The sequence below is a fragment of the Pseudorca crassidens genome, chromosome 1 (assembly GCF_039906515.1).
Source record: "Pseudorca crassidens isolate mPseCra1 chromosome 1, mPseCra1.hap1, whole genome shotgun sequence".
Lineage (NCBI taxonomy): Eukaryota > Metazoa > Chordata > Mammalia > Artiodactyla > Delphinidae > Pseudorca > Pseudorca crassidens.
In genome coordinates this window covers 42,353,958-42,373,340 of record NC_090296.1, presented here as the reverse complement: position 1 = coordinate 42,373,340, position 19,383 = coordinate 42,353,958, and the positions used below count along the sequence as shown (strand labels likewise).

At 42.4% G+C, this 19,383-nt stretch overlaps 1 protein-coding gene across 1 annotated transcript; it reads right to left on the bottom strand.

The window, feature by feature from the left end:
* Positions 1-15,753: 15,753 nt before the first annotated feature.
* On the bottom strand, positions 15,754-18,791 carry GPR135 (G protein-coupled receptor 135). The gene is given in 2 exon segments (XM_067740953.1): positions 15,754-18,198; positions 18,201-18,791. Coding segments are annotated over 2 exon segments (1,320 nt in total). The 5' UTR covers positions 18,613-18,791; the 3' UTR covers positions 15,754-17,290.
* Positions 18,792-19,383: the final 592 nt, after the last annotated feature.

The window sequence follows — 19,383 nt, the reverse complement described above, 5'->3', positions numbered from 1 at the left end:
TGATGAAAAAACTGAAAGAGAAATTAAGGAAACACTCCCATTTACCATTGCAACAAAAAGAATAAAATACCTAGGAATAAACCTACCTAAGGAGACAAAAGACCTGTATGCAGACAACTATAAGACACTAATGAAAGAATTAAAGATGATACAAACAGATGGAGAGATATACCATGTTCTTGGATTGGAAGAATCAACATTGTGAAAATGACTATACTACCCAAAGCAATCTACAGATTCAGTGCAATCCCTAACAAAATACCACTGGCATTTTTCACAGAATTAGAACAAAAAATTTCACAATTTGTATGGAAACACAAAAGACCCCTAATAGCCAAAGCAATCTTGAGAAAGAAAAACAGAGCTGGGGGAATCAGGCTCCCTGACTTCAGACTATACTACAAAACTATAGTAATCAACACAGTATGGTTCTGGCAGAAAGACAGAAATATAGATCAATGGAACAGGATAGAAAGCCCAGAGATAAACCCACACACATATGGTCACCTCATCTTTGATTAAGGAGGCAAGAATATACAATGGAGAAAAGACAGCCTCTTCTATAAGTGGTGCTGGGAAAACTGGACAGCTACATGTAAAAGAATGAAATTAGAACACTCCCTAACACCATACACAAAAATAAACTCAAAATGGATTAAAGACCTAAATGTAATGCTAGACACTGTAAAACTCTTAGAGGAAAACATAGGCAGAACACTCTGACATAAATCACAGCAAGATCCTTTTTGATCCACCTCCTAGAGAAATGGAAATGAAAACAAAAATAAACAAATGGGACCTAATGAAACTTAAAATCTTTTGCACAGCAAAGGAAACCATAAACAAGACCAAAAGACAGCCCTCAGAATGGGAGAAAATATTTGCAAATGAAGCAACTGACAAAGGATTATTCTCCAAAATTTACAAGCAGCTTATGCAGCTCAATATCCAAAAAACAAACAACCCAATCCAAAAATGGGCAGAAGACCTAAAGAGACATTTCTCCAAAGATATACAGATTGCTAACAAACACATGAAAGGATGCTCAACAACACTAATCATTAGAGAAATGCAAATCAAAACTACAATGAGGTATCACCTCACACCAGTGAGAATGGCCATCATCAAAAAATCTACAAACAATAAATGCTGGAGAGGGTGTGGAGAAAAGGGAACCCTCTTGCACTGTTGGTGGGAATGTAAATTGATACAGCCACTATGGAGAACAGTATGGAGGTTCCTTAAAAAACTAAAACTAAAACTACCATATGCCCCAGCAATCCCACTAGTGGGCATATACCCTGAGAAAACCATAATTCAAAAAGAGCCATGTACCACAATGTTCATTGCAGCTCTATTTACAATAGCCAGGACATGGAAGCAACCTAAGTGTCCATCAACAGAGGAGTGGATAAAGATGTGGCACATATATAAAATGGAATATTACTCAGCCATAAAATGAAACGAAATTGAGTTACTTGTGGTGAGGTGGATGGAGTTAGAGTCTGTCATACAGAGTGAGGTAAGTCAGAAAGAGAAAAATACCGTATGCTAACTCATAGATATGGAATCCAAAAAAAAATGGTTCTGAAGAACCTAGGGGCAGGACAGGAATAAAGATGCAAACGTAGAGAATGGACTTGAGGACACAGGGAGAGGGAAGTGTAAGCTGAGACGAAGTGAGAGTGGCACTGACATATATACACTACCAAATGTAAGATAGATAGCTAGTGGGAAGCAGCTACATAGCACAGGGAGATCAGCTCGGTGCTTTGTGACCACCTAGAGGGGTGGGATAGGGAGAGTGGGAGGGAGACGCAAGAGGGAGGAGATATGGGGATATATGTATACATATAGCTGATTCACTTTGTTATACAGCAGCAACTAACACAACAATGTAAAGCAATTATACTCCAATAAAGGTGTTAAAAAAACAAAACCTTTTAGAAATAAACAAATAAATACAAATAACATCATGGCCCGAGGTGCTACCAAACAGGTAATATAAAGGGAAAGAATTTTAGCCAAAGGTTAATAACCTTTCTTATTTGACTTAGATAGCGAAAGCTGAATCTTTGTGTCAACTGCTGGAGGAAATGTAATAACTGAAGCAAATTGTTTTTATATTTTTTATTACCACCCTTTAACTTTCTCTGTCCCACAAAAAGACTGTCTTATTCTATGCACTCACCTCAATTTAAATTGTGGATCTAACACATGATACATTTGCCTTAAATTTGCATAGCACCAAGAGGATACATTATTTTTATGAGAGCCAAACCATAATCAACAAGAATGTTAAAGCATTTAAATGCACTGTGATGTGCCGCTTTTAAAATGGTTGGTATTTTCCTCTTTGAAAGTTGTTGTACTTCATAATGGAGCCCCCTTGTGGTGAGTTAATAGTACTTCAGTCTTTCAAATCACAGGTAAAATGTTATTTTAATTTTTTCCTCACTCGCAGTGGAAGCATATACAGTCGTGCTCCCAAGAAAATATGTATTTGCCTGTGAACCCCTGACATGCAGAGATCTGCAGGCACTGAATGACTACTAGGGAATGGTGAACTCTGCCATCTCTCCTTTGGTTTGTCTATAGTCCTTGTAGCTAAAGGTAGAGCAGGGTTAACAGTATTTTTTTTAGTTAAATTGATTGTTAGGTTCTTTGGAGAGAAAACAACAAGGTGACTGACAATTGTTGACTTTTAAAGTAGCCCACATAGTGGGATCCTTGAGAACATATTAGATTAGTCAGGTGTGTGTTTTGCCTTAATCTAGTAGAGATATTTCTGTTTTTATTTATTTATTTATTTATTTTTATTTTTTTTATTTCTCTGCTTTTGACTAGACAGCATATTCCTCTGAGAGGAAAGGCAGCCTTATTTAACAAAGCCCAGTGCTTTGGGAGAGAGATGCTAGCCATCTAGATGAGCCAGCTAAACTTCCTGAATAAACATGATGACAATTGTTAGATTCTGGTGGCTTGTGCTTTCTTGACCAATGATACAGGGAGATCCAGCTGAAGGAGGAACACCCAGGGACAAGGGTGTAAAGATATATGATTATCCTCTATTCCTTTACTCATGTGGAGAGGATAGAACAGGGTACTGATATAAAAAAAATTATCTGAATCCAAGTGAGTACTAACAGTAACCAGTATTCCCTGGTGGCGCAGTGGTTGAGAGTCCGCCTGCCGATGCAGGGGACACGGGTTCGTGCCCCAGTCTGGGAAGATCCCACATGCCGCGGAGCGGCTGGGCCTGTGAGCCATGGCCGCTGAGCCTGCGCGTCCGGAGCCTGTGCTCCGCAACGAGAGAGGCCACAACAGTGAGAGGCCCGCGTACCACAAAAAAAAAAAAACAAAAAAAACATAAGACTGGCTTACAGTTTAAGAAAAAAAAACTGGGAAAAATTCAGTTAAACTACTCAAACACACAATTTAGAAGTACTCCTATGGTGGTATATTTTCAGGAGCCCAGGCCAGTAACTCAGGTCTCACTCAGAGGCTACTGGGCAGAGAAGACAGTACTTCCAGCCAATAGTCCCAAAAACCCAAGGGTCCACTGCAATGAAAAATAGGTAAATGATTTTACTCCATCCAAGGCCAAGTGGAGGGACCTGCCCCCTCTCTTCACAGACCACTAACAGTGCTCTTTTGTGTTTTTTTATCATTTATTTAAAAAATACATTATAATAATTTATCCCATTATGTCTTTACCTGAAGACCACTATAATCATAGTTTGGTAAAAGATTTTAGTAGTATTTTTAATAAATATCTTTTCAGCTATCAATGCAAGTTCGTTTTCCAAAAATGAGATCACTTTAAGTATTTTTTTTTAATTTATTTATTTATTGTTTCTGGCTACATTGGGTCTCTGTTGCTGCACGCGGGCTTTTCTCTGGTTGTGGCTAGCAGGGGCTACTCTTCATTGCGGTTTGCGGGCTTCTCATTGTGGTGGCTTCTCTTGTTGCAGAGCATGGGCTCTAGGCGCGTGGGCTTCAGTAGTTGTGGCACGTGGGATCCGTAGTTGTGGCTCGTAGGCTCAGTAGTTGTGGCTCATGGGCTCTAGAGCACGGGATCAGTAGTTGTGGCGTATGGGCTTAGCTGCTCTGCAGCATGAGGGATCTTCCCAGATCAGGGATCGAACCCGTGGCCCCTGCACTGGCAGGCGGATTCTCAACCACTGTGCCACCAAGGAAGTCCTCGAAATATTTTAATAACAGTTTTTTTCTAAAATGAAATTTGTAGCTATATTTTACTAAATATAGATTTCATAATAAAAATAGCATTTATTGACCATTTTCTCTGGGCAGGCATCATGCTAAGTGCCCTATATGCATAGGTATTATATAAAGTATTCAATCTTTCTGCCTAGGGCTATTTTTCAGACTTTAGCACTGGGACATGGAGCCCAGGTAGAGAACGGTGGTCTTCCCAAGCTGAGAATGTAGAGATCAGAGTTCAAGGCAGCTGAACAAACTGGAATTTGCAGGCCAGAGTACTAGAGAAAAAGGAGTTATGTGATGGAGGGAGACAGAAGTCTGCCTGGGGGTTCTCCCATAGATCTTTGTTACAGAACTGGCGTGTAAATATATAGAAAAAAAATTGCCATGAGCCCTAGGAGAGGGTGACTACTAGGAGAGGGTAAAACTGGGAGACGTATGAATACAGATACCTGAAATCATACTGGACTGGGTGATGGAGTTATAGTCTGACCAGAGTGGAGAGACTTCATGGAGAACATTGGGCATTCATTTAAGACAACAGAGAGACTATAACTTGGCAATGAAAATCATGCCGCCAAACAAGAGTCATATCCTGAGACTAAGGCCAAAACTAGAGTGGCTCAAAGATTAAAAACCAAGTCTGAAAGGATCTAAAGGACCCACTGGTAATTTAAGTAAAATGTCCTTTAAAGGAAAACACAAAATCCATTGTCTACAATGCACTGTCTCAATGTAAAATATATAATCTAAGATAACTAGACAAGGAAAAAAAGGAAATACCAACCATAATCCAGGAGAAGCAGTAATTTGTATAGCCCAGATGTTTGAAATACCAGATAAGAACTTTAAAAACACCTGTTATAAATATGATTCAGGGCTTAAAGGAAAAGGTGGATATGGTGAATGAGCATGTGGGAACTCTCAGAACTAGAAATTCTATTTTTTTCTACTATATATTTTTCCTATTTTAGAACTTCATATGGGGTCATATAGTATGTACCCTTTTGTACCAGATTTTTCTCTTGGCAAATTATCAAGCATTCATCTATTATTGTGTGGCAAGTAGTTTATTGCAAAGTAAACAGTGAAGTAGTTAGATGCTTACACCTAAATGTAGAATCAGTGATTACAATAGCTACGAGTGTAGACAGATACAAGAGTGCTTTCTTCATGACCCATTATCTCAAGAAATGTAGCAAATTGTGATGAAACTTTTAAAAATGGTGAATACTGCTTGATAAAAATCTAAAACAAATACACATTTTTTTATTTATAAAAGAGTTGTATTTAAATAAACTTCTCAGGGTATATAAAACCATGTTTAAAAACTATTTCTATGAAGAATGGATTAAAGTTCTAAAATTACATAATGATTCATAGATGTCAGCTATTTCAATGTTTGGTGGGATATTTGATAATTGTATGGGATGTGGGACAACTCTGCCTCAGGCAGTATTCTCATATGTTTTGTAGGACATTTAGCATTCTTAGATACCACTCAATAAATGCCAGTGACATTATGACACCAAAAATCCCCCCCCACAATTTCTAAAATGTCCCTTAGGAAAGGGTAATATTCCTAATGATAATAGCAACTCTGTCTTTTCATCATAGCCTTAAAACTGTTAGATTAATGCATTTTTAAAATGTTGAAAAGATCAAGAGACGAACCACAAACTAGGAGAAAATATTTGCAAAGACACATCTGATTAAAGGCTGTTAGCCAAAATATACAAAGAACTTTTAAAAGTCAATAAGAAAATGAACAACGCATTTCAGAAAATGGGCCAAAGACCTGGACAGACACAAAGGAGCTATCCAGATGGCGAATAAGCATATGAAAAGATGCTATACATCATTGGTCATCAGGGAAAAGCAAATTAAAACAATGAGATACAAGTACATACCTGTTAGAATGGCCAAAACCCCAAACACTGACGACACCAAATGCTGACGCTGATGAGGATGTGGAGCAACTGGAACTCTCATTCATTGCTGGTGGGAATACAAAATGAAACATCCTCTTTGGAAGAGAGTTTGGCAGTTTCTCACTAAACTAATTGTACTCTAAACGTACAATTCAGCAGTCTTGCTCCTTGGTATTTACCCAAATGAGTTGGAAACTTATGTGCCCATAAAAAAACTGCTCATGGATACTTATAGCAGCTTTGTTCATTATTTACAAAATATAGAAGCAACCAAGATGTCTTCCAGTAGGTGAATGGAAAAATAAAACATGGTACATCCAGACAATGGAATATTATTCAGTGCAAAAAATGAGCGTATAAAGCCATGAAAAGACGTGGAGGAACCCTAAATGCATATTGCTAAGTGAAAGAAGTTAATCTGAAAAAGCTACATACTGTATGATTCCAACTAGACATTCTTGAAAAGACAAAAGCATGGGGATAGTAAAAAGGCACTGCTTGCCAGAGGCTGGTGGTTGGGGGATGAATAGGTGGAGCACAGGATTTTTAGGGCAGTGAAACTACTCTGTAGGATACTATAATGATGAATACATGTCAAGATATACTTGTCCAAACCCACAGAATGTACAACACAAAGAGTGAACCCTAATATAAACTGTGGACTTTGAATGACTATGATGTATGAATGTAGGTTCATTGATTGTAACAAACCTGGTGGAGGATACAGATGGATAATGGAGGAGGCTCCAAACATGTGGCGATAAGAGGTATACAGGAAATCTCTCTACCTGTCTCTCAATTTTACTGTGAACATAAAACTGCTCTAAAATAGTTAAATCTTTTTTTAAGGGTGGTAAGCTTTCAGGGTTTAAAAAATGATAAGACAAAAATATGCCTTAAAAATCCTTAATAGATACTCAAATTTCTGGATAGTATATTAAATACTTATATTATCCAGAAGATTGACTACCTACCCCTCTCAATGCCTGACTTCAACTTTCACTGCTATTTTATCTTCATTTTCTCTTTATCCATATATTGGGTTGGCCATAAAGTGCCTTCGGTTTTTAAGTAAAAATAAAAGACATCTTGAACTTTGTTCAATAAAGTATTCACCATTTTGTCCCACTACCTTCTGCCATTTTTCAGGCAACTTCATCATAATTCCATCTTCCCCAAACTTTTTATCTTTTTGAGAAAGGAACTGTTCCAGGTACCTTTTACAGTCTTCCAGGGAATTAAATTTTTTCCATTAAGAGAATTTTGTAAAGACTGAAATAAATGGAAATCCAAAGGTGCAATGTCTGGTGAATACGGTGGACGAATCGGAACTTCCCAGCCAAGTTGTAACAGCTTTTTCCTGGTCATCAAAGAAACATGCCGTCTTGCGTTATCCTGATGGAAGATTATGCGTTTTCTGTTGGCTAATTCCAGACGCTTTTCATCAAGTGCTGCTTTCAGTTGGTCTAACTGGGAGCAGTATTTATTGGAATTAATCGTTTGGTTTTCTGGAAGGAGCTCATAATAGAGGATTCCCTTCCAATCCCACCATATACACAAAAACACTTTCTTTGGATAAAGACTGACCTTTGGCGTGGTTGGTGGTGGTTCATTTCGCTTGCCCCACGATCTCTTCTGTTCCACATTATTGTACAGTATCCACTTTTCATCGCCCATTGCAATTTGTTTTAAAAACGGAACATTTTCATTATGATTCAGTAGAGAATCGCATGCGGAAATACAGTCAAGGTTTTTTTTTTCACTTAACTTCTGTGGAACCCAAACATCAAAGCGATGAACATAACCAAGCTGGTGCAAATGATTTTCAGCGCTTGATTTGGATATTTTGAGTATGTCGGCTATCTCCCGCGTGGTATAACGTTGATTGTTCTCAAATTAATGTCTCGATTTGATCACTATCAACTTCAACTGCTCTACCCGACCGTGGAGCATCGTCCAGGGAGAAACCTCCACCACGAAATTTGGCAAACCACTTTTGACACGTTCGATCAGTCAGCACCTTCTCCATACATTGCACAAATCGTTTTTTGCATTTCAGTTGCGTTTTTAACCTCTCTTGAAATAATAAAGCATAATGTGCCAAAAATGTTGCTTTTCTTCCATCTTCAATATTAAAACAACTACACAAAAATTCACCAATTTTGGTAAGTTTTTTTTAATGCACATGGATATGACAGCTGTCACAACACAATCTAACAAAACTGTTTCGAATGAAGTTAAAGACAACTAAGTGCTACTAGAGCCATCTACAGAAAAAAGACAAATGAACTTTTTGGCCAACCCCAATACTTCCCTTTATTTTTAAATATGTGCTAGTTATCCCTAGTAATATAAAACATACTTAATTTCATTGTTTCCTCTAGTTGTCTTCCTCTGCTTTCTATAGCCCAAGTCCATAAGAAACTGGCCTCTATTTGCTACCTTCAATTTCTCAGTTCCTAATCACTAAGGTACTTGGTGTCTGTTACAGCATGGCTCCTGAAACAACTCATTACAGCCACTATTTACCTTCTAATTGCTTCTTTTCAATCCTCATTCTATTTCTCTCTGTGTAGCATTTGTCTATTATTTTTCTTTCAGCCATAATAGTAAATATTCACAGTAAACGCCTGGCTAAGGATAGGGCACAATGTTAAATGCATCATATATACTATCCTCTAAGGTAGGCATTATTATTCTCCTTCTTTTACACATGGGGAAATGGAAATATTGTGAGGTTAACTTGCTCACTGTCAAACAGCTGTTAAGTGGTGGAGGTTAACTTTACATCAGGTTAGTATGACCCCTAAGCTGGATCCCTTAGCCACTCCTGATAATGAGTATGTAATTATTGCAGGAGATTTGGAAAATGTAGTACAGTACTGTTGTGGGTTGAATTGTGTCCCCCTAAAAAGATGTGTTGAAGACCTCACCCTTGGTACCTTATAGAGTCTTTTCAGATGTAATCATGTTAAGATTAGGTCATTTGGGTGGGCACTAATGCAATACGATTGGTGTTCTTTTAAGAGGGTAGCTTGAGCACATAGATTAACATGGTGGGAAGATGATGTTATATCAGACATACAAGTAGAATGCCGTTTGAAAATAGGATTAGAGGGATGCAGCTGCAAGCCAAAGAATGCCAGAGTGCCAGCAAACCACCAGAAGCTAGCCCTCTACAGATGTCAGAGGGCACACAGCCCTGCCAACACCTTGGTTTCAGGCTTCTAGCTTCCAGGAACTAGGAGACAATAAGTCTCTGTTGTTTTAAGCCACCTAGCTTGTGGTACTTTGTTTAATGGCATCCCTATGAAACTAGTACAAGTATAACCAGAACTATGGAACAATGACATCACCACTGTTAACACTGATATATTTATATCTAGTCTTTTTCTATGTGTGTGCATTCATTAAAAAAGGAGGTGTTACACTGAACATTCAGTTCACAATTTTGCTTAAGTTAAAATTATGAGGATTTTCCCAACTTATTAAAATGTGTACAAAGCAGTTCACAATGACAACATAAAATTTCTTTGTATAAACGTTTCATTTATTTAACCATTTATCATTGGGTGTTTTGATTATTCTCAGTGATAACACAGTGATAATCATCCCTAAATCTCTGCCCATATTTGTGAATATTTCTATAAACTACTTTGGAAGAAGTGAAATTGCTCAACAAATGATATATTTTTTACATGTCTTTCCCTGATTCTCTCTGGTAAATTAGCTGACCTATGGTTTAGTTTGTATCTCTCAAGAAGATATCAAGGGCTTCCCTGGTGGTGCAGTGGTTGGGAGTCCGCCTGCCAATGCAGGGGACACAGGTGCGTGCCCCGGTCCGGGAAGATCCCACAGGCCACGGAGCGGCTGGGCCCGTGAGCCATGGCTGCTGAGCCTGCACGTCCGGAGCCTGTGCTCCGCAACGGGAGAGGCCACGACAATGAGAGGCCTGCGTACCGCAAAAAAAAGAAAAAAAAAAAGATATCAGGCCCCCAAATTTTGTTTACACAAAAATGTACTGTTTCTAAAAATGCCCTTAGATTTGAAATTCCCCACACTCTGTTTCAAATATAGTTCCTTAGGGAGAAACTTCAGGACTCTCTGTTTAAAGGCCTGTCCACACCACTGATCAAAACACCTGACCACTGCTCTGAGGCTGGGGGAAGAGAGTGGTCTTCTTCTTTGGGGTGCCTGCCTCTTTTGGAGTAATACCCCGCTTTAGGAGCAAGGCAGTGGTGGGGACAGTAGCCTCTAATCTTCTCAGCTTCTTAGTCTTTCCTAGCATGGAGGCTCTGCTCTACCACAAGCTGGGTGGGGGCAATCACAGTCCCAGTATTCCCAGCATGCTGTACTGAGGTTAAGCACCCACCCTGTGAATGGGGACCAGGCGGAAGAAGAGAACTCCCAATCTCTATGGCCGCAATCACCTGGGATTTAGTCTCTGCAACATGTAGCTGGAAAGATGAGAAGTTCTCGGTACCTGCTCCTCCCGGGAAGCACCACAGTGCTGGACTGGGAACTGGGGAAAGAGGGAGCCCCGGGTTCTTGGCGGTACTCACCTGAAGTGGAGTTTCTGTCACAATGAGCTGAGAGAAGGAGCGGGTTATAATTCAAATTCTACCCACTCGTGCTGTTCTTACTGAGTTATAGCAGACTTTCTTGCATAACTATTTCTTCATTTGCTGTATGCTCTTGTTACTGAACCAGGTTCATCTTGCCCAACGCACAGGAAGTGGAACACTGAGACAGAGCTGTGTAGCAGAGGGTTTATTCTCATGGCCGTCACGCAAGGACGCGGAAGAACGAATCGCAAACGCACCTCCCCAAAGGCAAGGGCACGGGTATTTATGGGATAACGAATAAAGAAGCAGGGCGGTCTGAGGCGTGGGGAGTGTAGGGAAAGGTGATTGGAAAAAGGTGCCGTAACTGTCCTTCTGCGCAGGTGTAACTAACTACAGGCCTCTTCAGTTCAAACGTGGAGGCGCTTAGCACCATCGGAGGGTGGAGTTTTCAGCCCTCTGACGTCAAAAGGTCACAGAGAGGACATTCATGCCTGCCCAGTTGGAGGGCTGGCAATCCTATCCAGTCTTAATCAGCCCAGCTCAAACTAGATGCAGCTGACTCCAAGTTCTTGGACAATAACTCAGGCAGACATCTTATTGTTTAGGCCATGTGCTGCTTGGAGTCTTAAAATGACCTTGATTAGTGAAGACAGATGAAATGAATTTGACCAACCATTATGCATGGTTTTACTCTTACAATTTCCAGACGCTTCAAATGGTTGCTTTTTAAATAATTTTCACCAGCTACACTTGTCTCACTGGGGAGCAGGTCACAGAGCTCCTCATTGCCATTCCATAAGTAGAACCCCCAACATATACTTTATGTATTATTTTGATTTACTGACCCAACAATACTAAAAATTTTCAAGTAATCCAAAATATTAAAAACTGGGGCTTCCCTGGTGGCGCAGTGGTTGAGAGTCCGCCTGCCGATGCAGGGGACACGGGTTCGTGCCCTGGTCCTGGACGACCCCACATGCCGCGGAGCAGCTGGGCCCGTGAGCCATGGCCGCTGAGCCTGCGCGTCCGGAGCCTGCGCTCTGCAACGGGAGAGGCCACAACAGTGAGAGGCCCGCGAACCGCAAAAAAAAAAAAAAAAAAAATTAAAAACTAATTTAAAAAATAGCCTGAGGTGCCTAATTTTCTCCAGCTGTGCTCAGCCACCCTGGAGCAGGAATGGAGAAGGCCAATGACTGGGGTCATCCAGGGCTGGGATTTATATGAGAAAATAATGAGACAGCATTATAGGGGTTGCCACAGCCCTCCATCGGTGCTGAGATGGAGTAATAATCTTTCTGTGTCCAAAGAAGGGCTCTAAAGCTGTCTGAGTTAGGCCTGGGTCCTCTCAGACTGAGTGGGGATAACTCATACAGCCCGCTGTGGATGTGACCAGAGACAGATCGATGGGTACCTCAGTACAGCCAGATGACCACTGAAGACTGACGCTCACCTGGGCCTTGGCGCTAAATAAGCCCATAGAGCCTGGGCTTATTTAAGCCCATCTTAAGTTTCTGCCATCTGGCAGAATAGGGGATTGGGGAAAAATTGAGTTGCATAAGTGACTTTCTTGCACCATGAACATTATGGACCAGGATCTAGATCTGATAAAGTGTAGGCAATTCTTTTGACAAGTTTAGTGGAAGGGCGGGAGCTCAGGGAGAGAAAAGGGATGAATAAATCGGAGAGGCTTTGTTTTCTCCTTTTAATAAGAATGCTTAAGAGCTCATGGGAAGGATTTGGTTCAGCAGAAAGGCTAAGGATACCACAGAAAGGAGATAACTGATAGCATGAGGGTCCTGAGGCTGGCGAGTGGACCAGCTTCTTTACTATTAGAAAGACAGAGCTGAGAACTGGTATAAATTCAGTTTAGTTTGTTACATTTGATGGCTAAAATATGAGGGTATATGTATCTGATGGATTCTATTTTCTTTGTGAAGTAGGAGCAAAAGTGATCTTCCAAAAGGGGAGAATTGGTTGAAAGTTTGAGGGGTCACTAAAATGGGCAGAAAGAGTGAGCTGACAAGAGAAGAGGTTCAGACTGCCGGGCAGGGTGGAAGGGTAGGGCGAGGCTACGGATTCTAGGTGTAGACGGTACTAATTGATCTGACTCTAATTTTCTCCAGCTGTGCTCAGCCACCCTGGAGCAGGAATGGAGAAGGCCAATGACTGGGGTCATCCAGGGCTGGGATTTATATGAGAAAATAACTGCTCAAAATCTCTTCATATATTTTTAAAACACACATCTTATATAGCTGTTCTCCAAATTAAACAAATCCTTTCTTTTAAGTTTTATGATATCTATTTCCCATTCCTTTGATCGTTGTTTTTATCTTCCCAGGCTTTTTTCAGGTTTCCCATTAGCTTTCACAAATTAGAGAAGCAGTACCGTGCAGTGGTTAAGATGACACTTCTGGCACCAGTCTGCTAAGGACAAATCTTACATCTAGAACTTACTTCCTGTGTGATCTTAGACAAATCACGTAGTCCCTGTGTGCTTCAGGGTTTTTTTTTTTTTTTTGCGGTACGCGGGCCTCTCACTGTTGTGGCCTCTCCCGTTGCGGAGCGCAGGCTCCGGACGCGCAGGCTCAGTGGCCATGGCTCATGGGCCCAGCCGCTCCGCGGGATGTGGGATATTCCCGGACCGGGGCACGAACCCATGTCCCCTGCATCGGCAGGCGGACTCTCAACCACTGCGCCACCAGGGAAGCCCTGCTTCAGTTTTTTCATCTGTAAAATGGGTGGTGTGATAGTAATAGCATCCCCCCACCCACCCACTACTTAGAGGGTTGCTTTGAGGATTAAATGAGCTAATGTATGTACTATGCTGAGTATGACTTGTTATTGTAATTTAAATGAAATACTCAAGCTGGGAGCAGAATGAGATATGAAGGATTACATTCTGGCCTTTATGTCTAAACAATATTTAATACTTCCCAATATTGCACAGCTTCTCTTTCTCCTTTTCCCACAAAGCCATGAGGAAAGGTCTAAGTCTTATATTTATTTGAGTCATTCTTTCACATCTTTTATTCAAGGCGCTAATTTTTGTCTCTAAGTATTTACAACTGGACCAGATTTGTTCCCGACCTTTATCTGCATGTCTTTTGCTTCCAAATCCATCTCTTCTTTGCTAACCACTTCTGAAAATGCTGCACCTTTTCTTCCTTACAGGTAAACTAAAGAGTCCTGATTATGGCCCATTTTTATAAAGCACAAAGTCTTCGATTAGTCTGTATGCCCTCTTAAGGCAGGTAATGTGATTTCTACCCGTTAGTAGTCTTAGTGCCCAGGAAGTTGTTCTACATAAAGTACGAAATAAAACCAGTAGATGGTGATGATGTTGATGGTGGTGGTGATGATGATGATGATGATAGTACCACAACTTCTCATCCTTAGTTTCTCTATCTATTGATCTTTATGGGGGCAACAGAGGGTAGAGAAGGGAATATGGGGTTCTGAGGTTCAAGTCCTAGTTCTATCACTGACCAGTTGTATAGCCTCAAATTTAAAGACAAACACAACACTGTAAATTGTTCAGTAACTTACTAGCTACTTTCTCTCTCTCTCCTCACATTCTTACCCACCATTACTCTTAGAACCACTAACAGAACAATCTCCTTCCCAAGGCACCCCCTTCCTAAAACTTCCTACGCCTGCCTACCAGGAGTCAGGGTGGGGATTCATTTTTCTGCCTACAGTCCTTCATGCCACCACCTTGTCACTCCCAATCTCATGGATCTCCCCCTCACTCACGAAGCAGGTTTATTTCATGTTACGTTTATTTTTAAATGTCTTCCTTCAATTCTTTTTCTCAGACAATACCCTATTTTGCAACATGCTTGCCTCCTTCCCCTAAGAGCTCTAACTCTTTTTCTGCCTCTATTCACAGTTGCTGAATTTCTGTGCTATGATACCTTTCAGAATTGGAAGACTTTATCATTTTCCCCGAAATATCAGACATGACTTCCATTTTCTCAAAATGTGAAAGATACACAACCTTTTTGCCTTTAACAGGATATCTGTTCAACGTGAGTTCAGCTGCACTGTCTGTAAATGTTTTATAATAAGTGCTAAAGAGGAGACATGATCTCATCTACTCTGTACTACACTCAGTGTAGGAAGATATATAAAGATAATTCATAAACTTCTGATTGTGTGATGCCTTGAGAAAGCGAAAAAATTAAAACATCTTTAGCTCTGACAAGAATCATATATATACAGATGGCCAAGAAGCACATGAAAAGCTGCTCAACTTCACTAATTATTAGAGAAATGCAAATCAAAACTACAATGAGGTATCACCTCACACCAGTTAGAATGGGCATCATCAGAAAATCTACAAACAACAAATGCTGGAGAGGGTGTGGAGAAAAGGGAACCCTCTTGCACTGTTGGTGGGAATGTAAATTGATACAGTCACCATGGAGAACAGTATGGAGGTTCCTTAAAAAACTAAAAATAGAATTACCATATGACCCAGCAATCCCACTACTGGGCATATACCCACAGAAAACCATAATTCAAAAAGACACATGCACCCCAATGTTCATTGCAGCACTATTTACAATAGCCAGGACATGGTAGCAACCTATATGCCCATCGACAGATGAATGGATAAAGAAGATGTGGTACATATATACAATGGAATATTACTCAGCCATAAAAAGGGATGAAATTTGGTCATTTGTAGAGATGTGGATGGATCTAGAGACTGTCATACAGAGTGAAATAAGTCAGAAAGAGAAAAACAAATATCGTATGTTAACACATATATATGGAACCTAGAAAAATGGTAGAGATGAACCAGTTTACAGGGCAGAAATTGAGACACAGATGTAGAGAACAAACATATGGACACCAAGGGGGGAAAGTGGCGGGGGGGGGTGGGGGTGAGGGTGGTAGTGGGATGAATTGGGAGATTGGGATTGACGTGTATACACTGCTGTGGATAAAATGGATGACTAATAAGAATCTGCTGTATAAAAAAAATCATATATTTCCATCTTTGATTACAAAATAATGACATACACCCTTCTGTCACACAAAAAAATTAAATACTAATGAAGATCTTTAAATACAAGAAAAAAAGGTGGCCATTTCACATTAAAATCTTTATATGAGAGCAGAGGTTTCATATCTAGTTTAAAGTACTTATTCAATTAAGGCTGTGAAATACTGAAGAAAAGAGGGGCAAGATGGAAGAAAGGAAAGAGGAAGAAAACACAAAAACATCTTGTAAAATTCTGAGTAAATGACTCTACGTACAGTGGCATTTAATGTGAGAAATTTTACCTACACAAATCCCGAATTGTGCTTTCAAATATTTTAAAACAGCATCTTTGTTTTGCACCTTTCTGAAGGTATTTCTGGCTTGATTAAACTACCTCTCTGACTTTACCCCTAAGTTATGAGTACTCTATTATATATAATAATCCCACAGCCATTCTCCTTTCAAATAAAGATCACATTATTTTATATGTCATGTCTATTAAGCAACTATTTTTTTAAAACATATGTACCCAAACTTCCAAATGTAGAAGAACATGATTTTCCTGGAGAGCTTTATGCTTATTCCAAGAATGCATCCACTTCTCAAAATATTTTTTGAATTCCTCTTTGGAATCACCTTCAGTTAGATGAAAGCTACCTAGGATAGCCAAGCTTATTACTTTTATAGAGCTCTCATACATGTATATATGCATTACTCACAAAATTCAATCAACTTGACTTCAAATTACATTTTTGGCTGCATCCAAAAATCAAATTTACCTCAAATGCAAAGATTTTCTACTATGAAAATTATTTTTTAAGAATGTGAAAGCTTTCTGAGAGCGGCACCCCTAAATCATTAGAAACAAAAGTAGCAGGTTAGAGTAAGGTTTACGTCTCAAAGTTTCCAAGGCAGATAATTTTGGGGGTTAGATGGGGGACATTCATTTCTAAGTATAATCTTGAAATACTTTAAAAAATAGCCACATTTCTTTATGTTCATACTTCTCTTTGCCCCTCAAATGGTTGGATTTTGTAGTAATAAACCACTTTTAGTAATAAACCATTTTTTCAAAATCCTAAAATGGTTTTAAACGGGACGAATTTAAAATTTCTCACAAAGATTATGGGGGTGGGGGTGGGGAGGAAATGCACCAAAGTGTGTAAGGATAAAAATTTTTGACTCCTAACCTAAGCACCCAAGGCATGTGTCAGAGGTGCAAGTTCTAGAAATCTGAAGTTCTGCTGAATGCTGGTGATTTAGAGGGGCCTTCGAGCAATTCTTAAGGTCTTCATTCTTTCCTGAAAGTCTATGTATATGAACCAGTTGGATTCAATGAATTTTTTTGTTTGTTTCCCACTGTGATTCCTGTAATATGAGTTTTTCAGTAATTGGGAATTTTATTTTTGTCATTTTTGGCACTTACAGTTCACCATGCTTGGTTGTGTGGTTAAACATCGTTTTAAGTTTTGCACTTTACATTCCTTTCAGCGCTTCTGAAGGAAAGGACACTGTTTTGTATGTTGTTTGGGGGAAGTGGTAAGCCTCCTCTCTGTCCTTTTCGTAAATGTTTGGCTTTATTAAGCACACGATTCTCCCCGGAATCCTGTATTGTTCATCGAAGCGGGTGAAAATTTGTCTTCACAAGCTCTGCATCCCAACCCTTCTTGGAGGCTGGTATCCCCCGCTTCGGATTTAGGCTGTTTAGCTGCTGCTGTCGCAGGCCGGTTGCGCCCTGGGAGCATCGAAATGTTTGGGTTGCGAATGGCATAGATGACAGGGTTGATGGCCCCATTGGCCCAGGTCAGCCATACGGCCACCACGTTGAGGAGCGAGGGAGCCTGCGTGGCTTGGGCCTGCCGGGCCGCGGTCAGCAGCACCAGGAAGCAGTAGGGCCCCCAGCAGCAGATGACGAAGACAGTCATGATGAGCACTGTGGTGGCCGCGCGCACGTCGCTGAAGAAGCGCAGCACGCGCGCGTAGGTGGTCAGGGGCCGCACGCGCAAGTCCGACAGGCGCACGGTCCTGTAGACATGGTAGTGGTAGAAGCACATGCGCAGGAAGGGCAGCAGGTGGCAAGCCACCACCAACCCAACACTGTAGGCCGCGCCCAGTTGCGCGGGGTCCAGGGACGTCCGGTACAGACAGCCGTGGAAGCTCTGCGCCGCCGGGGACTCCCAGGTAGCACGGAGCAGCTTCCAGGGCAAGGAGAAGCACAGCGCCGCCAGCCAGGCGCCGGCCAGCAGCTGCAGCGCGCGGCGGCGCCCGATCTTCTCCCGCGTCGGCCGCACGATGGCGCAGTAGCGGTCCAGCGAGATGAGGGCTACGCTGAGTGTGGACACGATGCCGAAGCACGAGCTAAGAAATGGCTGGCGGTGCCAGGGCCCCGCGGCGGCGGCGGGTGCCGGGCCCTCGGGCGGCGTGAAGAGGTCCAGGAAGGCGGCTGGCAGGCAGAGAAGCGCCGTGAGCAGATCCGACAGAGACAGGACAGGGTGAACGCGTTGGTGAGAGTGCGGAGCTACCGGTGCTTCACGATCACCCCTATCACCGCGCAGTTGCCCAGGCTAGACAGCAGGAAGATGAGCAGGAGGACGAGCGCCTGGGCCGTCCCCGCCGCCCCCTGAGATAGCAGCGGCGCCGCCGCGGGGCCCAGCGGTGGCCTCTCCGCCGCGCCGTGCCCGCCAAGGCCGCCGCCAGCCGAGGCGCCAGTGTTGTCGCTCCCGCTCCCGCCGCTCTGGTTCCCCAGCGCCGCGGCCGACGCGGTGCTGAAGGAGAGCACGGCCGTCGCCGTCGCCGCAGAGGAAGTCCGGCCAGGCGTGCCGGCCGCGGATGGGGCGCCGGGGTGTGGGCTGCCCGACAGGGTTGTGCTCACTGTTGGGCGCACCGGCGGCAGCTTCTCCATGGGGCCCCGCGGCGGCCGCAGGTCTGCTCATCCCGCACCGGGGGAGGCGCCCGCAAGCCCGAGATGGCTCGGGGCCGGGGTCAGGGGCCTCTGCCTGGAGTTGCGCTTGGCCGAAGGGTTGACCGTAGCCCGCGACCCGCGGAGCTTTTGACGTGCGTTCCAGGTGTTGCCAAGGAAACCGCGTGTTTACGCGAGAGCGTGGGGCGGGACGCCGGCCGAGTACCCCCCAGAAAAGCCGGTCCAGGATGTCACCTCTCCCCGAGGTTATGCGGCCAGGGATGTGGGCTTCAAAGAGTGCCAGGTCGACCCCCTCAGGGACCACTGCCCAGCCAGATCAGATAAAGCGGGACTGGTCCTCACACAGATGGCCAAATTCAACAAGGGTTCACTCTCAAGCTCTCTTGGATACACATGTCCTACAGAGAGGCGGGGGGCGGGGGGGGGGTTGCTTTGCTTCCTGTGGGTGTTTCTGGCATCTACAGGTAGGAAAGGAATCTAGAACCTGAAGTGGAAAACAATCTAAATTCGGAGATCTTAAACCTGAGGGAGCAGAAAAACTTAAACCAGGTGTTCTCAAACTTGAGCATGCAACAGAAGCACCTAGGGCTTGTTAAAACACAGTTGACTGGGCCCAGCCCCAGATGTTCAGATTCAGTAGATCTGGGGTCTTGTCCGAGAATTTGCATTTCTAACAAGTTGCTGGGTGGTGATGATATTGCTGGTCCAAGGACCACACTTTGAGAACCACTGATGTAGTAAGCTTATTAAAAT